At 43.3% G+C, this 19,261-nt stretch overlaps 1 protein-coding gene across 5 annotated transcripts; it reads left to right on the forward strand.

Moving 5' to 3' along the window:
• Window positions 1–552: 552 nt before the first annotated feature.
• On the forward strand, window positions 553–19,258 carry b3gntl1 (UDP-GlcNAc:betaGal beta-1,3-N-acetylglucosaminyltransferase-like 1). Of its 5 annotated transcripts, none has more exons than XR_008384766.1 (15): window positions 553–716; window positions 875–1,458; window positions 1,619–1,735; window positions 1,962–2,061; window positions 2,410–2,474; window positions 7,208–7,273; window positions 9,780–9,875; window positions 12,597–12,692; window positions 13,483–13,607; window positions 16,554–16,689; window positions 17,336–17,404; window positions 17,627–17,701; window positions 18,191–18,401; window positions 18,531–18,612; window positions 18,838–19,258. XR_008384766.1 is itself a non-coding variant. In XM_053615355.1 (14 exons), the coding sequence occupies exons 2-13, from the start codon at window positions 892–894 to the stop codon at window positions 18,269–18,271; spliced, it is 1,593 nt and encodes a 530-aa protein (XP_053471330.1). In that variant the 5' UTR covers window positions 553–716; window positions 875–891; the 3' UTR covers window positions 18,272–18,308; window positions 18,531–19,258. The 5 variants fall into 5 exon arrangements, 2 of the variants coding, with proteins under 2 accessions (XP_053471330.1, XP_053471331.1); XR_008384767.1 differs by having other exon boundaries at window positions 18,191–18,308; XR_008384765.1 differs by having other exon boundaries at window positions 18,531–19,258.
• Window positions 19,259–19,261: the final 3 nt, after the last annotated feature.

Consider the following 19,261-nt stretch of genomic DNA (forward strand, 5'->3'; position numbering starts at 1 on the left):
ATCCAAGGTCCTTCCTAATTTAGCTGGATTGTTAACTACATACACAGAAATAACATGTATTTCTTCATATCTAATATTGGGAATGCTCACAATACAGTAATGAGCCTAGCCTGTGGATTATGCTATTGGACTTTCATCATCTCTACCCCTGTATTAGTGTCACTGCTGCTGGAGGAGGCCAGAATAATCCATCTACTTAATGGTGTGAGCTAATGAACACGGCACACAATGAGAAAGTGTTCGCAGCAGATTTCATGAATTTATTACATTTAATTCATTAAGTTCAATTAATGATTAATTCCTAAAATACAACAAACAAAAATACCCAATGCAATATATTATATTATATTATATTATATTACATGACATCACATTACATTACATTATATTATATTACATTATATTATATTATGTTATAAATTGGTACTTATTACACTTCCCGTCTGTATAGCAGTTCCAACACACGTGTTTAAACTGACAACATATTTGTCCAATCAGATTCACGCTCACGTGTTCTCTTGACCAATCAGAACTCTCGGCTCGTCCAGAACACGGAAGTGAACGGACTGTTTTTACCCGATCCGAGATATAGATAAAAGAGATCAAATCGGCCGAGTGTTATGAATTGAATGCGTTTATTGTCGGTTGCACATTACATTTAAGATGGAGACAAATCTAACATCAGGAGCGAAGCTACTTTTTTTGGTGTCTAGAAGGTAGGCTACAACTCATCCGCAGCCGGAAAGGGCATGACAACGTGACATCGAGTGAAGTATAGCTAGATTAAATACATGATTAAATAGCAATAAAAAAGTGCATATACATTATATCGTGTCTTTATTTATCCGTTTGTAAGTTTATAACCTCATTGCAGCTTCTGCTGGTGCTGAGATGAGCAGTCCTCAGAGGTGTCCAGGAGAACTGCAGGAGGAATCTAATGGGGCAAAGCGTGTGTGCCTCAGGGCTCAACACGAGAACCTCACTAGAGAGCCCAAAGCTGCCACTCTGGAGTGTCCCTCTGTCAACATGGAGTCCAGAGATGCCTTTAGTAAGGGTGAACGTACTACTGTAGGATCCTCAGCTGCCAGTCTGAGGTCTACAGGTGTCACTAAGGAGGCTTTTGTTGCCACCGTGGAGTCTAAAGGTGCCATGATGGAGTCCTCTGTTGTAGCTGCCATTTTGGAGGATAAAAGTGCCACTTCGGGGGTGGAAGGTGCCACTTTGGGGTCTAACACGACTTTAGGGTCTGACAGTGTGGCTTTGGAGACTAACAATACCACTTTGGCGTCTAATGATGCCACTTTTGGGTCTAATGATGCCACTTTGGAGTCTAATGATCTCCCTTTGGGGTCTAATGATGCCACTTTGGAGTTTATTGATGGGACTTTGAGGTCTTCCAGTGCTTCTATGAAATATACTGGTGCCTGTGAGACAGTAGGAGGCAGCAACGTTCAAGTGGTTAGTTACTCTGGCACAGTTCATCATCTTATAGTGCGAAATGATTCAAATTTTTAACACGTTGCTACAGTTCCATTCTAAAGCCATATTCTGTAGCCTTTTCTCTCTAAATCCCCCCGGTTGTTTTTCACTCTCTCTCTCTCTCTCTCTCCATCCTCAGTCTGTGATCATACCGGTGTATAACGGTGCTCAATGGCTGGATGAATGCCTTCAGGCCGTTTTAGATCAGGACTTCCGGGGCACTTTGGAGATCTCTGTGTTCGACGATGCCAGTACGGTACGCAGACTTAATCACCATTTTAAATCTGAGAAATGCATTCATGTATTAATAGTTAATTAATAGTTTAATTCAAACTATTAAACGCATGTTTTTGGTATGTGCAAACCTGTGATATGTGTTCGATAAACATACTGTGAATTTTGTGTAGATTGGAATTGAATCATTTCGATTTATTCGATTTATTTATTTATTTTTTAAATCTTTTTAAATTCATCTCTCTCAGGATAACTCCAGAGTGATTGCTGAAAGCTGGAGAGAGAGACTGAGGATGAGAGGTGTTACCATGGTGATATCAGGCCATAACAGAGACAGACCAAGAGGAGGTGTGTGTGTGTGTGTGTGTGTGTGTGTGTGTGAGAGAGAGAGAGAAGGCAGTATAGTTAGTGTTTATTTTTTATCGAGACAGCAGTATTGTGTATGGATTATGTCTGGCATCGACAACCATGTCATGTTTAAGTCTTAGAGATCACAGGATTTCTTCAGTCTGATGTTTGATGTGAACATTTTCTGGAGTGCGTAACCTGTATCTGCATGAGTTTATGCATTGCGTTGCTGCCACATGATTGGCTGACTGGATAACTGGAGGATTGAGCAGATGTACAGGTGTTCCTAATAAAGTGGACGGTGAGTGTATATTTAATACTAATGCGTGTCTCTCTTTATGTCCTCAGTTGGATTTGCCAAAAACAAAGCTGTGGCTCAAAGCTCTGGACGATACCTGTGCTTCCAGGATGTGGTGAGTGGGGTGTGTGTGTGTGTATGTGTGTGTGTATGTGTGTGTGTATGTGTGTGTGTATGTGTGTGTGTGTGTGTGTGTGTGTGTGTGTGTGCGTGTATGCGTGCGTGGTGGACACACCAGTCCAGTGGATTTGTGAAGATGTTGTGGTGCTGAAGCAGGTGTCTCTTGCAGTTCACTAAGTGTTTGACAAACCTGTCAAGGAAAAAAAAATAACTGTGTGTGTATGTGTGTGTGTGTGTGTGTGTGTGTGTGTGTGTGTGGAGGCCAATATTAAATATCTGGCTGTTTTATGCTGACACTTGCGAAAGAAATGGCTTGAATCACTGTGATATCCATCACAGATGTCCTACACACACACACACACACACACACATGCACACAACACTAAAGCCTGCCAACTTCAAATTCTAAAAAAACATACCAGAAACCATATATCATGCATAACTTTGGTGTGTGTGTATGAGAGAGAGAGAGAGATATGAAACTTGTCCAGGGCACAGAAGCCAAAACACACACACACTCACACACAGACACACACACGAGAAACACCAAGCACCTAGAAACGTGCTGTTTCCCATATGCAGGAATCAGGAGGTGTGTGTGTGTGTGTGTGTGTGTGTGTGTGTGTGTGTGTGTGTGTGTGTGTTCGTTCTCAGGCCAGCTTGACAATTCAACTGATTTGTTTGAGATAGAGACAGTGTGTGAGAGAGAAAAATATATAAGTGAAAGAGAGAGAAAAGCAGACTGACAGTTTGCCTAGGAGATAGAGAGACAGACAGATAAAATTATACATAGAGAGAGACATTTAAATTGGAGGAGGGGCTAAATGAGAGAGAAAGATACAGAGAGACAGACAGGTAGTGAGACCGGCTGAAAGAAAGAAAGAAAGATAGATAGACAGATAGATGTAGGGAGAGAGAGAGAGAGATCTAGAGAAAGACAGAAGGGGAAGGAGACAGAGTCAGGGACGGAGATATAAGTAGAGTGTGAGACAGACGGAGAGACGGACAGACAGAAGAAGAGAAATAGATGGGAGATACCAAGAGAGAAGCGGTCAGATATGTTTAAACAGACAGACAAGTATAGAGAGAGAGAGGCACTGAGGCAGAGAGAGGCAGACAGGTATAGAGAGAGACAGACAGGGATAAAGAGAGAGAGAGACACTGAGGCAGAGAGAGACAGACAGAAATACATGTATACATTTTTACACACATTGGCCTTTTTATCAGGTCTGATTGTAGTCCATCTGTCATTCTGCAAGTATTGGCACCCCTCGACTCTGTCCAAAGTGTAGTACAAGATTATATTAACTCAGTTAGAAACTAAAGTGTGTGTGTGTGTACGGAGGTTGAGTAAGACGTGCAGATTGAGTAACACTGCTCCATCTGCTTCTCTTCACCCAGCTCTACATTTGCTCCAGCTATGACTCACAACGTTCCCCTCTGCCAGGCTCAGGATGGAGAGAAGCGAAACGTTCTCACGTTTAATTTTCACGACCTTTATGGTCCAGTTTAGAGTTGCTAAAGTGCCTCTTGGGAGCCAACCCACGAGGTTTTAAGTAGCAGATGTAATGTGTTCCTGGCCAGCCTGTGGAGCGTCCTCCACCGTGTCATGACCATCAGGCACACACCTGAAACCATGGTTTCTCCACCAAAACATTACATCTACATCATCAGTCGGCTGACTGGTTTATTGACAAGAACTGGCCTGTTGTACCATGTCGAGATATTTTACCAGCAGAGTTATGTGTTTTATTTCTCCAGTGGGACATTCTGACCACCAGCTGGGCTTGGTCTCAGTGATAATGATGTGCTAGTGTCGGATTTTCCTACTAGACCATCGTATTGGCATTTTAACGTGAAGTTTCTGCAGGACGGTTTATTCGTGGACAGTCGAGAGGCGATGGTAGATCTGAGAAAGCAAAAAAAGGTCCATTTGTGAACGGTTCACTGCTAACTCGTACATCTGGAAAGACAAACCGTCCAAGCTCCAGAAATGGAGACGGTCTTTGTACAGCTTGAACTGAGTGCTAAACTTGACCTCATTTTATTAGAGACCTTGCAACAGAGCTAGGTTCCTTGGGGAGCTTTGGTGAGGACTCATTTGACTCTTGTGTGGATGCAGCAAATGCTTTCTTTGTTATTTATTCCAGAACAGTTTCTTAATCCTGGTTCTGGCACATTCCTTTCCCTAACTCGCCCAGTTCAACCTAGTCCAGGTTTGTTACTTCGCTGAGAAGTTAAATTAGATGTGTTGGATCTTGGGAAAACACCAGAATGTGGTTCTTCAGGACCAGGATTCAGAATCACTCATCTAGAACTTCTGATTTTTCATCTTCTTGACTGTACAGTCCTTTGGATTGTCCCTCAGGGTGGGTGAGGGGCGGTGAGGGGGTTAATACTTCTGTATAAAACACTACAACAGAAGGTTTTCTTTTTATGAAAGCTTCCATGTTGAAGCCCTTTAGAAAAGCTCAAATCAATGCTCCACCAACACTTTTTTTCGACTTGCAAGAACAATAACAAAGCTCTTTCTAGACCTTGTAGTTGGAATGTCGTTGGACCTAGATCTGATCTCCACCAGCTCTCTCTCGTAACAGGAAGCACAGGGTGGCTAAACGTATGGGGGGTACACAAACCCGGTGCACTGGACTGGCATCTCTGCTTAGAAGGACTGGAATCCGGTCTGCTGGACTGTTGGATCAGAATGTAAGAACATGTAAGGGTCAGAAAACCATTGCAGCTTTCTGAAAGGCAGATGAAATATGGCCATTCCGCCATTCTGTAAGGGAATATCCAAACAGACAACATGGATATTCTCGATATTCCTGCTTTAACTGTCCATTAGGGGGCATCTACAGATCAGTTAAAACCGTTGCAGGAGTAGACAAAGGATAAATTATCTAGCTAAACTCACCAGGCAAAGGAAAGTTCCAGCGTCCAGATGTGTTTTTTTTTTTTTTGGAAATGTAATTGGCTCGGGTGAAAAATGATAGCTAACATAATCTAATAACATACGCTGGGCTAGTCAGCTAGTTAAGTGCAATAACCCAGACTAAGGAAAGGGTTTCCGCTGTGAGACATGCTGTTCTGTGAAGGGCTACTATGCAACTTTTGTCTGAAGTTCAGTCGACTAGGTGACCCGTCCCTACTTTCAGACCTTCTGCAAGACGAACCTGTGAGCTCCAGTCGTCCCAGCAGTACCTCTGAACAGACTGTGGCTACGTTGATTCCAGTGGTAGTGAAGGGCTGTTGTTTTGGTTTGATGAATGGATCCTTATTTGACCTTTTTTTTCTTTCTGCAGTGCACATGGACATGCAGTTTGTTTTCACGGTTAGCTAAATGGTTCCTGTCATTGGGCAAAGTGTTGTTCATCCTTCAGTTCTTTGTCTTTGGGCCAAATCTCCCAATGAGGCAAGAATGTGTTGAGAACTTTTGAGCACAAGCAGGAACCAGATGTCACTCAGGGCAGGAACCATTTGGATGCACGTTTATAATAGCGTGTGTGTTTTCATGAGTCTTACGCTGGATCATGTATATGACTGTGTTTATGGGTATCTTGGGAATCCGTGGTTGAAGATGGTGATTTAGTGTAGAAATAATAACTATCATTTTTTTTATTTGGGTGGTTATGTTGTTCTTTTCCAATGTTTCTGTTTGCTGTTTTTTTTTAAATAGCATATAATGAGTTCATATTTGGGGTTTTTTCTTTCTCTTCCTCTTTGTGTGTGTGTGTGTGTGTGTGTGTGTGTGTGTGTGTGTGTGTGTGTGTGTGTGCGCATGGACAAAAAAAAATCGGTGAAAGTGAGTCACAGAGCAGCTGACATGCAGAAGCAGATGTCGAAAGCATGGTTGTGTGCATGTTTTGGCTGAGACTTGTTCATTTGTTGTTTTGAGTGTCTGGGCTTTAAGTTAACAAGCTAAAGCTATGACCTCTGACCTTTTAAACAGCTCCCAGACACAACACACACACGCTCCCTGTGTTTAACTGCTAGTGGTTGCTTATTCAAGTGATTCCAAGTCGCAGTTGAACTCCGCATTCAGGCAAAAACTGTGGAGGTGAAATAAATTTGTGACGTATATTTAGAGGAAAATGGAGAGTTTTGCTAATAGTATCATTTCGTTTATAGACTTGATTGGAATATTAGCTTTATGGTGCAAGACGTCCATGTTTTTGGCACAACGCACTCGGGCGTTACTGCTCTGAGAACATGGTTGTTAGTCTTCTGGAAATTTGGATCGAGGATAAGCCGGGTAATAGCATGTAGATGTCAAATCGTATATACAAGACACTGACAACCAAAATTCCACTTGTTCCACTTGGTGCCGACCGTTAACAGAATTCGAACGGGTTGTGCCGTCTTGATAAAAGTCACGAACTTCTAAAACGTTCTGAAATCAGGAATGCCACAGCAGTGGGTATGATGTAATGTACACAGCAGCGATAATGGACCATCAATGCAGAATAAACGTACACCAATGTAACTGACATAAGAGCTAGAGACTTCCTCCATTGGGCTTCTTTTATATCTATTAAAATTCAAATGGAAAAAAACCCGAGATATGAATGTTAAATACAGGGTTAGTGTTTAAACTGAACAAATCTCTTGTGTAACCATTTACAAGTCTGATATATTCTACATAATGTACAGCTCATCTAGATCGCTATAGAGTAAACACGTTAAAGTAGGCATTAGTGTAAGACATGTCTGCTTTTGTGTGTGTTTCAGGATGACGTCATGCTGCCCCAGAGAGTAAGACTGCAGTATGAAGCTGCTGTACTGAACCCCGATACTGTGAGTCGCTCGTATGTACACGGATTGAGGTTGGAAGTTCATTCCACCACTGAGGGACAGTTAGTTTGTAGGCTCACTCCTGTACGCAGTATTATAACTCCTGAAGACCTTTATTGAGACAGTGTGATCCTCTGTCAAATGTAATGGATGGATGGATGAGTGAATTGATTGATTTGTGGATTGGTAGGTGGATGGAAGGATTGATTGATGGATGGATGGATGAGTGAATAGATGGATGAAGAGATTGCTGGGTGGATGGATGGGTGAATGGATTAATGGATGGGTGAAGAGATTACTGGGTAGATGGATGGATGATATAATAATGATGATAGGTCAAAATGCCAGTGATAAGTTCACACAGAGCATTTATTTAAAGAAAGATGTAGGGGGGAACTTTTGAGAAAGTTCTGCGTTGGTCAGGGGGTTTTTCTCTCAGACAACGTACCGAATATAACCACTGTAGGAAGCTAAGAACCTTTAACTATGTTAAGAACATCGTTAGAGGAACGAACCCTTTTTATACCACTAATGAACTGCTTGGAATTTTTCTCATCGGTTCTAAAAGGTTAACTTGTGGCGTGTTAATGATTAACACCTAATTTTGCCTGCGAGCTCTCCCATATCTGCGGACGTTGAGCTAAACTTAACTTGTCTTCGTGTGTGGTTGCGTCCCCACATCCCTGCCGCGTCAGCAGTGCGGCTTGGTGAAAATCCCTCGGTTCTGTACTGTGTCTGGAATCTGGGGAACTTTCTGTGGTTTTGGGTTTTTTTTATGGTGCTCATTACCACCTCCAGCTATAATTCCATCCATTAAGAGAAAAGCAACAGAAAGAGTGAGGAATTACGAGGATGTTCCTTATACTGCCTTCTTGCTATCCTCCGCTACATAAGTTCCGTTCTGACGCCGAAGAACATGGAGGATTCAGTTTTGTGGCTTTTACTATGAATACGTCCACCTTAAGGTTATCTATAAGCTAGTGCGCTCCAAAACAATGACAAAATAAACATTTATAAGGTATATGCATTCAAAATGTCCACGCTCTCTGTACCACCGATATGGACCAACAATTTTGATGACATCATTCCTCAGTTTTCTGTCCAATCAAATCTGCTCTCTAGAATCTGAAGTGTCCCGTCTCCAACGTTATAAAAATCCATGGTACTAACTGTCGAGTACGGCTTAGCCCGGGCTGTCAGATCAGCAAAACTCTATTGGCTATTTAAAAAGGGGGAGGAGACACTTGATATGTCCCGCCCTGACTTCCTGTTTCAGTGGAAATTACATCAACATGTCGGATAACTGCGTGTTTCACGGCACTACTCAAGGACTTTAAATAAGGAAAAAGCCTTCCTCAAAAAGGTTCCTCAGTAGTCCTTTCTTTCTGTTGTACCTGGAGCCTTTTCTAAAAGCTCTTATGTAGGAGTAAATACAGAACCTTTAAGGGCCCAAACTGAAGAGCTCTGTAGTGTTACAAGAGTGTAGTTAGTGTTAATAAGCGGTGTTGAACCGACACGAATGTGGAAAATGTATCAGTTTGCCGCAGTAAACCTGCTCAGAAAAAATTTGTTCCTCAAAGGCTCGTCAATGGTAATGGTTGGATAGTTAATGGTTCTACATGGAACTGTGCCTGAAAGGCTCTTTAGAGGTCTATTTTGAGGTTCTAAAGAACACTGCAGAGCAGTGGTCACCAAACCCCGTCTTCCTGGAGATCTACCTTCCTCTATGTTTCCACCAAACCCCGTCTTCCTGGAGATCTACCTTCCTCTACGTTTCCACCAAACCACATCTTCCTGGAGATCTACCTTCTTCTACGTTTCCACCAAACCGCATCTTCCTGGAGATCTACCTTCCTCTACGTTTCCACCAAGCCCCGCCTCCTGGAGATCTACCTTCCTCTACGTTTCCACCAAACCCCGCCTCCTGGAGATCTACCTTCCCGCACATTTCATCTCCAGCCAAAATCGCAGAACACACCTGTTTTAGCTGATCAAGAACTTCTTAAGGCAATGATTAGATGGTCAGGTGGGCACGATTATGATTATGGTTGGAGTCTTCAGGAAGGTAGATCTCCAGGAACAGGGTTGGTGACCACTGCTGTAGAGTTAAAAGAGTGAGTAATAAACTGAGTAATTCTTTCCTTTTATTTTATCGAACAATAACATGAACGTTCTAGGTAGCTAGGAGTCTTGTTTGTGTCTAGCTAGCTGGGTTAGCGTTAGCCTCATCAGTAAACCTGATGTAAAGGAGGATCACATCTGCTGATGAACGTTTGCAGCTTGCAAGCTTGCGTTCCTGCAGGTTTGTTCATAGAAGGAAACTTCCAGGTATAGGAGTCTGCTCTTCACTTTTTACCTTCTGAGAAGCAGCTACCATAAGGGTTAAGGGTCAGTCTGACCTTTTACCCCAGGTTAGTTTGACTTTTGAACCCAGGACAAAACTGGGCAATAAAAAAATTAAATAAAAAGGAAAGTGTAAGGAAAAAGACCTGGTTCTCGTGTCTTGTAGATTGTTGGTTGTCAGGTGAGGCGTGTTCCAGAAGGTTCTACTGAGCGCTACACCAGGTGGATTAACACACTCAGTCCAGAGCAACTACTTACACAGGTAAAACACACACACACACACACACACACACACACACACACACACACACACACACACACAAGACTACTGCCATCAGAGGATAAATCTGATGTCCACACAGACTTTTAAAAAAAACAGCTACCAATACTCTTTAAAAAAAAAAAAAAAAAAAAAAAAAAAAAAACAGAAAAATCCACACACACACTCTTTCACTGTGATTGGTGAGTGGCTATTTATCTTCAGGAAGTGCTGATGGTCACCTTTCATCTTCCTTTGCCGTATTTGAGTGTGTTTGCATCAGGATGTATGCTAAAGCTGTGTGTGTGTGTGTGTGTGTGTGTGTGTCAGGAAAAGGGTGCGTCATGTTATGGTTTGAGAGGTCGCGTGCCATGGAGTCAAAGGTCACTGGAAAAAACAGGACGTGGAGACCACCGTTTCCACACACACACACACACACACACACAGAGAGAGTGAGAGAGACAGAGAGCACAGAATAATCTGGTTCAGAGGGGACTGTAGATCAGTGGAACAATTCCAGTCTTTTCCAAAAGAGAAAAAGAGCTTATGTGTGTGTGTACGTGTGTGTACGTGTGTGTACGTGTGTGTACGTGTGTGTACGTGTGTGTACGTGTGTGTGTACGTGTGTGTGTACGTGTGTGTGTTTTTTATTTTTATTGTAATTATGTGTATTTAAAGAGAAATTTATAGAATTTTGGAAAGCATTAAAGAGAGCTGTTTTCTATTGGTAAGTGTGGAAGCTCATTTGGAGAGACAGTGCGGGGCTTAGTGTGGAAGCTCATTTGGAGAGACAGTACAGGGCGGGGCTTAGTGTGGAAGCTCATGCAGAGAGATAGTAAGGGGTGGGGCTCGCGTGTGTGCAGGATAAGAGAATACAGTGTTCAGATTCGGAGATTCCCCCAGGAGCTGCTCTCGCGCTCGTATACATGACTCGGAGATTCTGAAAACAGCTGCTGTGTTCAGCGAGTCACCGAGGAAAGGGTTTAACTATGAGCATTCTGTCGCACGGTTCAGTACATACTTCTTATGACTGGTCCGTTTGAGAAGAGACTGGAATTCAGGTCAGAATTAAGGGCGCGGTTCTGATTATCGGAGACAAAATCCTCCGCGTGACACGGCTTTCTTTCGGCTTTTATTTTGCGGAAAACTACTCGAATTGGCAAAATCACGATTGAGCACAATAGTTCTGCGCACTTTCGCGGCGATGTTTGTTGGTAAACGAGACGTTATAGCTGTACGTGAATCTTGCGTCGCGATGGCGTCGCGATGACGTCGCGTGACGTGTCTCGGCCCGAATCTGCAGTAATTTTTTAAAAAATCGCGAGCTCCTCCGAATCCTGCGGAGTTTCCTTGATCTTGCATTTGTTTCTGTGAGTACGAATTCTGCTTTGTTGAATTTCACTGGTAAGTGATTAGAGCTTTAGGTTTTAGGGTTTGATGCTACACCTGAAACACACCTGAATTTGTGGATCTTGTGGATCCTGTTCCTGCCTGCAGAATCTTTTAAGCTCTGTCAGGCTGGATGAGGAGCATCTGATTCAGCGAGTGATTACATGTCTCTTCAAGGTCAGGCTCAGGGCCGCACAAGGACATCCGAACACTTGTCCCGAAGCCACTCCTAGTTTGTGTTGGCTGTGTTTCAGGCCATTGTCTTGTTAGAAGGTAAATATTTGACCCTCCTGAGCTGAACTCCTGATCTTCAGGTTTTTCTCAGTACTTTCATCCGTTCATCTTCTTTCCTGTGATTTTGACAAACATCCTCGTTGTTGTTGTTGCTGCAAAAAAAAATGAAAAAAACCCAAACCATCTCTGGATTTTGTCCAGGTGTCTGGTTTCCTCCAGATGTAATGCTTTAGCATTCGTTCCAGAGAGTTCAGTTTTGGTTTCCTCAGACCATTAAATCTGAGGAATTAGCACTCTGACTCTTTCGGCAGGTTCTCCGTCTTCGTCGTAGTCACGTTCCTGATGAAATCCCCTGCCCCGTGCTCAGCTCGGCTGGACTCCAGCTCTATGCAGCATCTCAGAGGGTCTCAGATGGACATGGATATATTTATGTTTGTCCGGTGACAACATTTGAACTCTGTGTCTTTCTGATTGAAAACAGGGCCGGATTTCAATAGGCCATGTTTGCACATTCCACCAAATACACACACACACACACACACACACACATACACACGCAGGGCTTCCAGAGGTCACCAGCTTTCACCCATCAGCAGTTTCAAAACGGTTCTACGTTAATAAAACCACAACCGCAGCCACCACATTCTTTCGACTTTCCCATTTTTTTCAGAGCTCCACTTCGACTCCTTCAATAACACGACGCTGAAACCTCTGGTGCACCTCTGTGTCGTACTGCGCTGGAAACATCACGCACATCTGCATGTTTTATTAAAGTTTATTTTGTTTGTTCTTAAATTAAATCCTGGGGACATAGGGAAATTTGGTTTTAGCCAAAAAAAAAGGTCTAAAACCTGCACACACACACACACACACACACACACACACACAGTAAGAAATATGATACAACATATGCCTATAATAAGCCGAATTGCACAGTGGTCAGCATTCATCTGCAAAATATTAGCTATGGATATTTTATGACTTGGAGGTTTAGTCATTGGCCCGTACCTTACACAAGCTGCGTGTATCTGAAGGGGATTTCACTTTGTGTGTGTATGTGTATAATTATATGACTATATGCAGGGTCGTGTCACATTTCAGGTCTACACCTCTCACGGGCCAACGGTCGTCATGCCAACATGGTTCTGCTCACGCTGCTGGTTCCAGAAAGTCGGCCCTTTTGACGAAGGAGGCAAGGTGAGTCTGAGGTATGACCTAATCCTCGAGTTACGACCCACGATCGCTTCTGGGTTTGTTGAGATCGGGCCTTAACGTTGCACGCCGAAGAACGCCATCCAGACCGCAAAACACTACATGCAAATGATGTAGGCCTTCACGAGACGCGCCACTTTCTGGCACCATGATGGCGAGCTCGATGCGAGTAACAGCCGAACTAGAAGCAACTTGCATACCTACCTCAGTGGGGTCAATGCAGCGCAGACGATCGTGAGAGCAAAACAGAATTCCAGTTATGACCGGGTGGTGGCCGGTCACGCTGTCAAACAGGCATTTTGGTGGCTTTTACCCATTGTAAAGTGGAGAAATGACAAGTTTGAACCTGGTCTCGAACGCGGAATTGGCGTGTTTTTAACCTGCGTTTCACCAGCACTGAAAACTCGCCTGACATCCACTTCACTCTGGATAAATACACCTTCCCATACAGCAGCCTGGTGAAGGAACGTGTTTTACTTCATTTAACTTCAATATAAATCATGTTACGCGATGCTCCAGACCCCCCCTCGCCACCTGCCCCTCCCCCCGGCAACTAATCACTTTCATCCACAGTGCAGTCATGCCTGAGATCAGTGAAAGCAAAAACCGCAGACTGTTGATTTTCACGATCGGCCTTGAGTCCAGAAACAGCTTCACCCTTGACCAACCGTATCGAAGTCTTCACGCAAATGCCCTCAAGAGCGACACCGTGTCAACCAATCGGAGCTTATTTTCCTTGCTCAAGCACCTCCCACTTTCTCTGTCATTCCCTCAGGGGGTTCCGGAGGACTTGTTGTGGTTCTACCAGAGTCTTCGCCGGGGAGGGGGAGTGATCCGAGTGGACGAGTGTCTTCTGATTTATCGCTACCATGAGCATGCAGCAACACACTCTGTGCTAGAGTAAGTGCACACACACACACACACACACACACAGAGCTAAATGCAGCTTGACACCAAGACTAAATGCCATCACAAGGAGACATTTAAACCCTTAACCATGACCTCGACTGAAAAAAGGTTCATGGTCAAGAGGTTTCTATTTTTCTGCCCTCCTCGGGGAATGTCTGACACTCTCCAGCTGGAAGGTTGTGAATTCAAGTCCCAGGACAGCCAGGCAGCCGTAGTGTGCCTAAAACCCTCAACTGCTCGGCTCTGTGCTACAATTGCGTTGTGAATGTAAGTAGTCCATTTAACAACGCTGTTTTCAACTAAAGCACATCACCTGGACTTTCCAACCCCTGACTTGGAAACACAAAAGTTCCTTGGACTTCCTCCTCGGAACGATCCCCTCAACCCCGAGTTTAGATTATGACGTCATATCGGCGGTAAATTCAACACAACTTCTCTATTTTTTACATGAGCTTGTAGGAGTATTTCATGTAGAGCAGGCTGTGTAAGCCTTTACCACTTAACACAACGTTATCACTCATATCACTAACACTAGCACTTACAGCTTTACCCCTGACTGTTACAAAGCACTGACACTGGAGACTCCTTCCAGAATCATTACATAAACATAGAACGTTAAATATCCTTATAGATGATCGTCTCTGAAACGGAGCATCGACCATCTGCCATTTCCATTCATTTGTTTTATAGCATCGCGTTACTCCTCTTCTCATCTTCTGCATGAGTACTCTATCTCTCACTTTCTTTAACTGCCAGCCCCTCTTTCTTTCTCTCTCTCTGTCTCTCTCTCTGTCTCTCTCTCTCTCTCTCTCTCACTTTCTCTCTGTCTCTCTCTTGCTCTCTCTCTGTCTGTCTGTCTATCTCTATATCTCTGTCTCTCTCTCTCTCCCTCCCTCTCTCTCTCTCTCTCTCTCTCTCTCTCTCTCTCTCTTTCTGTCTCTCTGTCTGTCTGTCTCTCTCTGTCTCGCTCTATCTCTGACTCTGTCTGTCACACTCTCTGTCTCTCTCTCGCTCTCTCTCTGTCTCTCTCTCGCTCTCTCTCTGTCTGTCTCTCGCTGTCTCTCGGTCTCGCTCTCTCTCTACCTCTCTCACTGTCTCTCTGTCTCTTTCCCTCTCGCTCTCTGTCTCTCTCTCTGTCTCTCTCTCTCTCCGTCTCTTTCTGTCTCTCCCTTTCTGTCTCCCTCTCCCTGTCTCTCTCCCTGTCTCTCTCCCTGTCTCTCTCTCTCTCTCGTGTTGGGAAAACGGTGAGATTTTCACACTGATTATCAGTTAGCCACAGTAAATCTGACCTACGGAATTTGAAACACTATCCCTGTACCCGTGTGTGTGTGTGTGTGTGTGTGTGTGTGTGTGTGTGTAAGAGAGAGACTGACCGAAGGGAAAGTAAACCTCTGGTTCTCTGTGATGACTCACTGATGCTGGACAGAAATGAACACTTTCACAGTCAGTTGTATTATTCTCTCTCTCTCTCTCTCTCTCTCTCACTGTGTGTGTGTGTGTGTGTGTGTGTGTGTGTGGTGCCAAATAGAGAGCATGAATCATCTGTATCTCTGCAGATGATTAGCTCTAACTGATACCATATGCTTACTTTCATGTTCTTGCAGCAAACTAATTAAAAATAAGTCAGTAAGAATACAATAATAATAATAATAATAAAACATGAGGAAACCAGTGATCAGGCTTCGGTTCAGCTTGTGTTTAGAGATCGTCCTTGGTTCCTTTTTAGTGTCACATTCCAGCTCAAATGGACCAAGTGTCCAGGATCCATGATCCAATCGTAGTACACGCTCCAGCTGAATAACTTCTTACTCACATTTTAATAAATAATAATAAAATATCGGGATTGTACAGAAGTGGATGATTGAAAAATTTTAGTGGTCCAAATTCTGATTTCCGCTTTTTAAAAAAAAATTTTTTTTTTAATTATTTTATTTTATTCTTCTTTGTCTATCATAAAAAATTAGCTAAAAAAAATTACAGATTTAAAATGATCATTTCAGTTGTCAATATTCACTATTTTCCGCCAGCAGCTACATTTAGTCATTTGCAACTAAACGTTTTGCTAACTAAACATTCTAAAGCTCTTTGCTCATTTTCTTCACCTCTACCTACAAACGGCAACAAAAAAAACCTCTCTGTGCTCAAAGTTGTTTTGACATGCTAACTTTCCTAATGCGCCTCAGAAGTAACTATCTAGATTAGATAGGTTGGTGGATGGATGGATAGATAGATAGATGGATAGGTTGATGGATGGATGGATGGATGTATAGATAGATAGGTTGATTGATAGATGGATAGATAGGTAGATTGATGGATAGATCGGTAGATAGGGCCCATCGCAGGGCACTGTCGCACACACACTTGCCCACTACGGACAGTTTAGAGATGTCAGACAGCCCACAGCGCATGTCCTTGGACTGGGGGAGGAAACCGGAGGACCCAGAGAAAAGCCCAGAAGCACGGTTGGAACATGCAAACTCCACGCACACAGGGCAGGGTGGAGGTGGGATTCAAACCCCCAACCCCAGAGGCAAGAACGTGCGAACCACTAATCCACCGTGTCACCTAGTGAGGAATCTGAACAACGTGAATCCTTTCGGAATACCAGGAATCTCCTCGGCATGACTGGCATCTTCACTCCTGCATGCTGAATCTCTGGCATTTGGAGGTCAGGTATTAAAAATGTCCTCCCATAACGTGTGTGTGTGTGTGTGGTCTTTTTGCACTCTGTTCCAAGGTCTAATGACTCCCTCAGTCGAAAGACTTGCGTAAAGGAAGTTTCTTTAAATAACCCGAAAGAGTGGTCCTCCTCTTCCTCCTCTCCTTCATTTCCTTTTCTCCTCCTTCCTCAAAACAAATTTAATTGCTCATTCAAACTGTAAGGAAGAGTTAGCTATGTGTAAGAGGACTCTGAGTCTAGCTCTGGTGGATGTGCAGGGAAACCATCTGGAAACTCCGAGTGGACTTCCTGGAGGAGAGAGTGCTGGGACAATGGGATTCATTCACCGTGTGGAATGCTGGGAAACAGGGACGGAAACTGTACCGCAGCCTGGCATCCACCAATCAGAAGAAGGTACGAGTCAGTAGCTGTGAAAGAGCGCAGCTGCGAATCACAGGTTTATTATTTTTTTTATTATGAATTGTTTCAATACGTTATCGTTGTTTCTACAGTAACGGCTCGTTCACAGGGACGTGTACGTAAACGGATTAAAAAAAGAAAACGTGTGTTATGATTGAAGTGGTGAAGTTTTCTGTAAGGAAGTGTTGAATTAACGTTGATGGAAGGAGTTTCCAGTGTCGGTGCTTTGTGACAGTCAGAGGTCAAGCTCTAACTTACATTTGTCCAACGTCTTCAGGACGGGGTTTATAAATTCTGTTTTTTTGCAATATGAAAGCTGCAGGGTTTTTAAAAATTTGCGTGTTCTTCCCGTGCTTCGGGGGTTTCCTCCGGATACGCCAGTTTCCTCCCCAAGGCCAAAGACATGTGCTGTAGGCTGATGGGCATGTCCAAATAGTTCATAGTGTCTGTGTCTGTGTGTGTGTGTGTGTGTGTGTGTGTGTTTGTTTGTGTGTGTGTGAGGTCCTTATATTTATTGAAATACCTGAGGGGTATGTGTGTATGTGAGTTTTAATTTGTGGGGTCCTTATTAGTAAACCTGACAAATGTGTGTGTGTGTGTGTGTGTGTGTGTGTGTGTGTGTGTGTGTGCACGCACGCAGGTGAAAGCATTCTGCGATGTAGACGAGAACAAAATTAAAAAGGGCTTCTACACATACGAGGAATCAAAGGTAACATCACACACCCACGTAATTCTATACGTTCTGTGTATTGTTATTGTATTACTGTAGCTTACAACCCAAAAGGAAATGAAAACAAACTATGCCTGTAAAAAAAAAAAAAAAGAAAATGTTCCTTTATATGTTTCTTCATCTTCCTGACGTTATGGGGACTTCATTATTTGGTCTTCAGAAGAGCCTTACAACATGTCCGTGTTTTTCTTTTTCTTACAGGAACGTCCGAAACCCAGAATCCCTGTGCTGCACTACAGAGACTCATCACCTCCATTTATAGTGTGTGTTAAACTGGTGAGTACTGTGTGTGTGTGTGTGTGTGTGTGTGTGTGTGTGTGTCTGTGTGCACGCGAGCGTGTGTCACTTGTCAGGTGTTCTGATCATTGTGAGGACCTAACAGAACAATTTAAATATTCCTTCTCTCTCTCTAGCTCCCACACACACACACACACACACACACACACACACACACACACACGTAACATAATCTATTCATTATGAGGATTTTAGAAAATGATTGAAACACACACACACACACACACACACACACACACTTCTCAGGTAATCTATTAATTATGAGGACCGTACACACACAGTGTTGTTTCTGAGTTTCTGTAAATGATGCTTGTTTTTTCCCTTATCCTAATGAGGCTCCTGTGTGACCAATTTCTAACCCACATACACACACACACTCACTCACACACAGTCTCTCTCTCTGTCTCTCTCTCCCTCTCTCTGTCTCTCTCTCTCTCTCCCTCTCTCTGTCTCTCTTTCTCTCTGTAGGATATGACGGGCGGTGTGTTAGAGGAGACCCTGCTCTCTCTTGGTTTAAAGGAGGGAGTGGAATATTATCACTTCAACTGACTGATGAACAGATGATGGAGAGAAAGAATAAGTGAAGGTGTGACTGATGAAGATTGAATGACTGACAAAAGGAAAAGAGATGGAGAGAAGAGAGAGGGAAATGGGACGTGTGTGTGAGCTCAGTGTTACTGTATGTAGCTGATAAGTGCAGCGATTAGAGAGCAGCTCTCTGCTTTTATTGTTTACTTTTCTCTAAACCTCAAAACACTCATTCATCCTATTATCTGTGTGTGTGTGTGTGTGTGTGTGTGTGTTACAGAGTGTTGAAAGACAGGAGTGTGGCCTTCGTGGGTAGGACACAGACAGAGGAATGCGTATGTTGTGTTAAGACATTATCTGAGGTCAGCAGCCACGTTCCTCACTGTGTGTGTGTGTGTGTGTGTGTGTGTGTGTGTTCACCATGTGGAGAACTTAGGAAGCTGTTTGCTCTTTGCAGTGTTAATTCAACTGCAATATTATTAAATCAAATTTTTATTGAATATTTATTGTGTGGTGTGTGAGCACGTGTGTGTGTGTGTGTGTGTGTGTGTGTGTGTGTGTGTGTGTGTTGTGTTTGCTCTTTGCAGCATTTCACTAAATTGTGTCATGTGGTGGAATGTGGTGACTCGGTTACGTCGCTGCTCCTTGCGCCATTTTCTCACGGGAAAAATTCAGCACCACCTGCTCCCGAGCTTTCGCACACATACACACACTCCGAGAGACAGAGTGCTCAGGCGAGTGTGTGTCGGGTTATCAAATTAAAACATGGAAACAGCCCAAATCCTCTCTCCAGTAGCTGTGATGATGTTTAGACCCAGAAGTGGTCCTCGAGTCCTGCTGCGTTTCAGTCTGATGTCTTTCATCACGTACACAACTTCTTCTTTCTCCACGTACACAAGTGTATTTATTTATTTACTTTTGCTTGTTTATGTTTATAAGGTACTCGTTAATTAAGTAATATAAAGCTTGATCTTTTATAAGAGCCAATAAATATACAGTATTAACTTATTT

The sequence above is a fragment of the Ictalurus furcatus genome, chromosome 26, assembly GCF_023375685.1.
Source record: "Ictalurus furcatus strain D&B chromosome 26, Billie_1.0, whole genome shotgun sequence".
In the NCBI taxonomy this organism is placed as follows: Eukaryota; Metazoa; Chordata; class Actinopteri; order Siluriformes; family Ictaluridae; genus Ictalurus; species Ictalurus furcatus.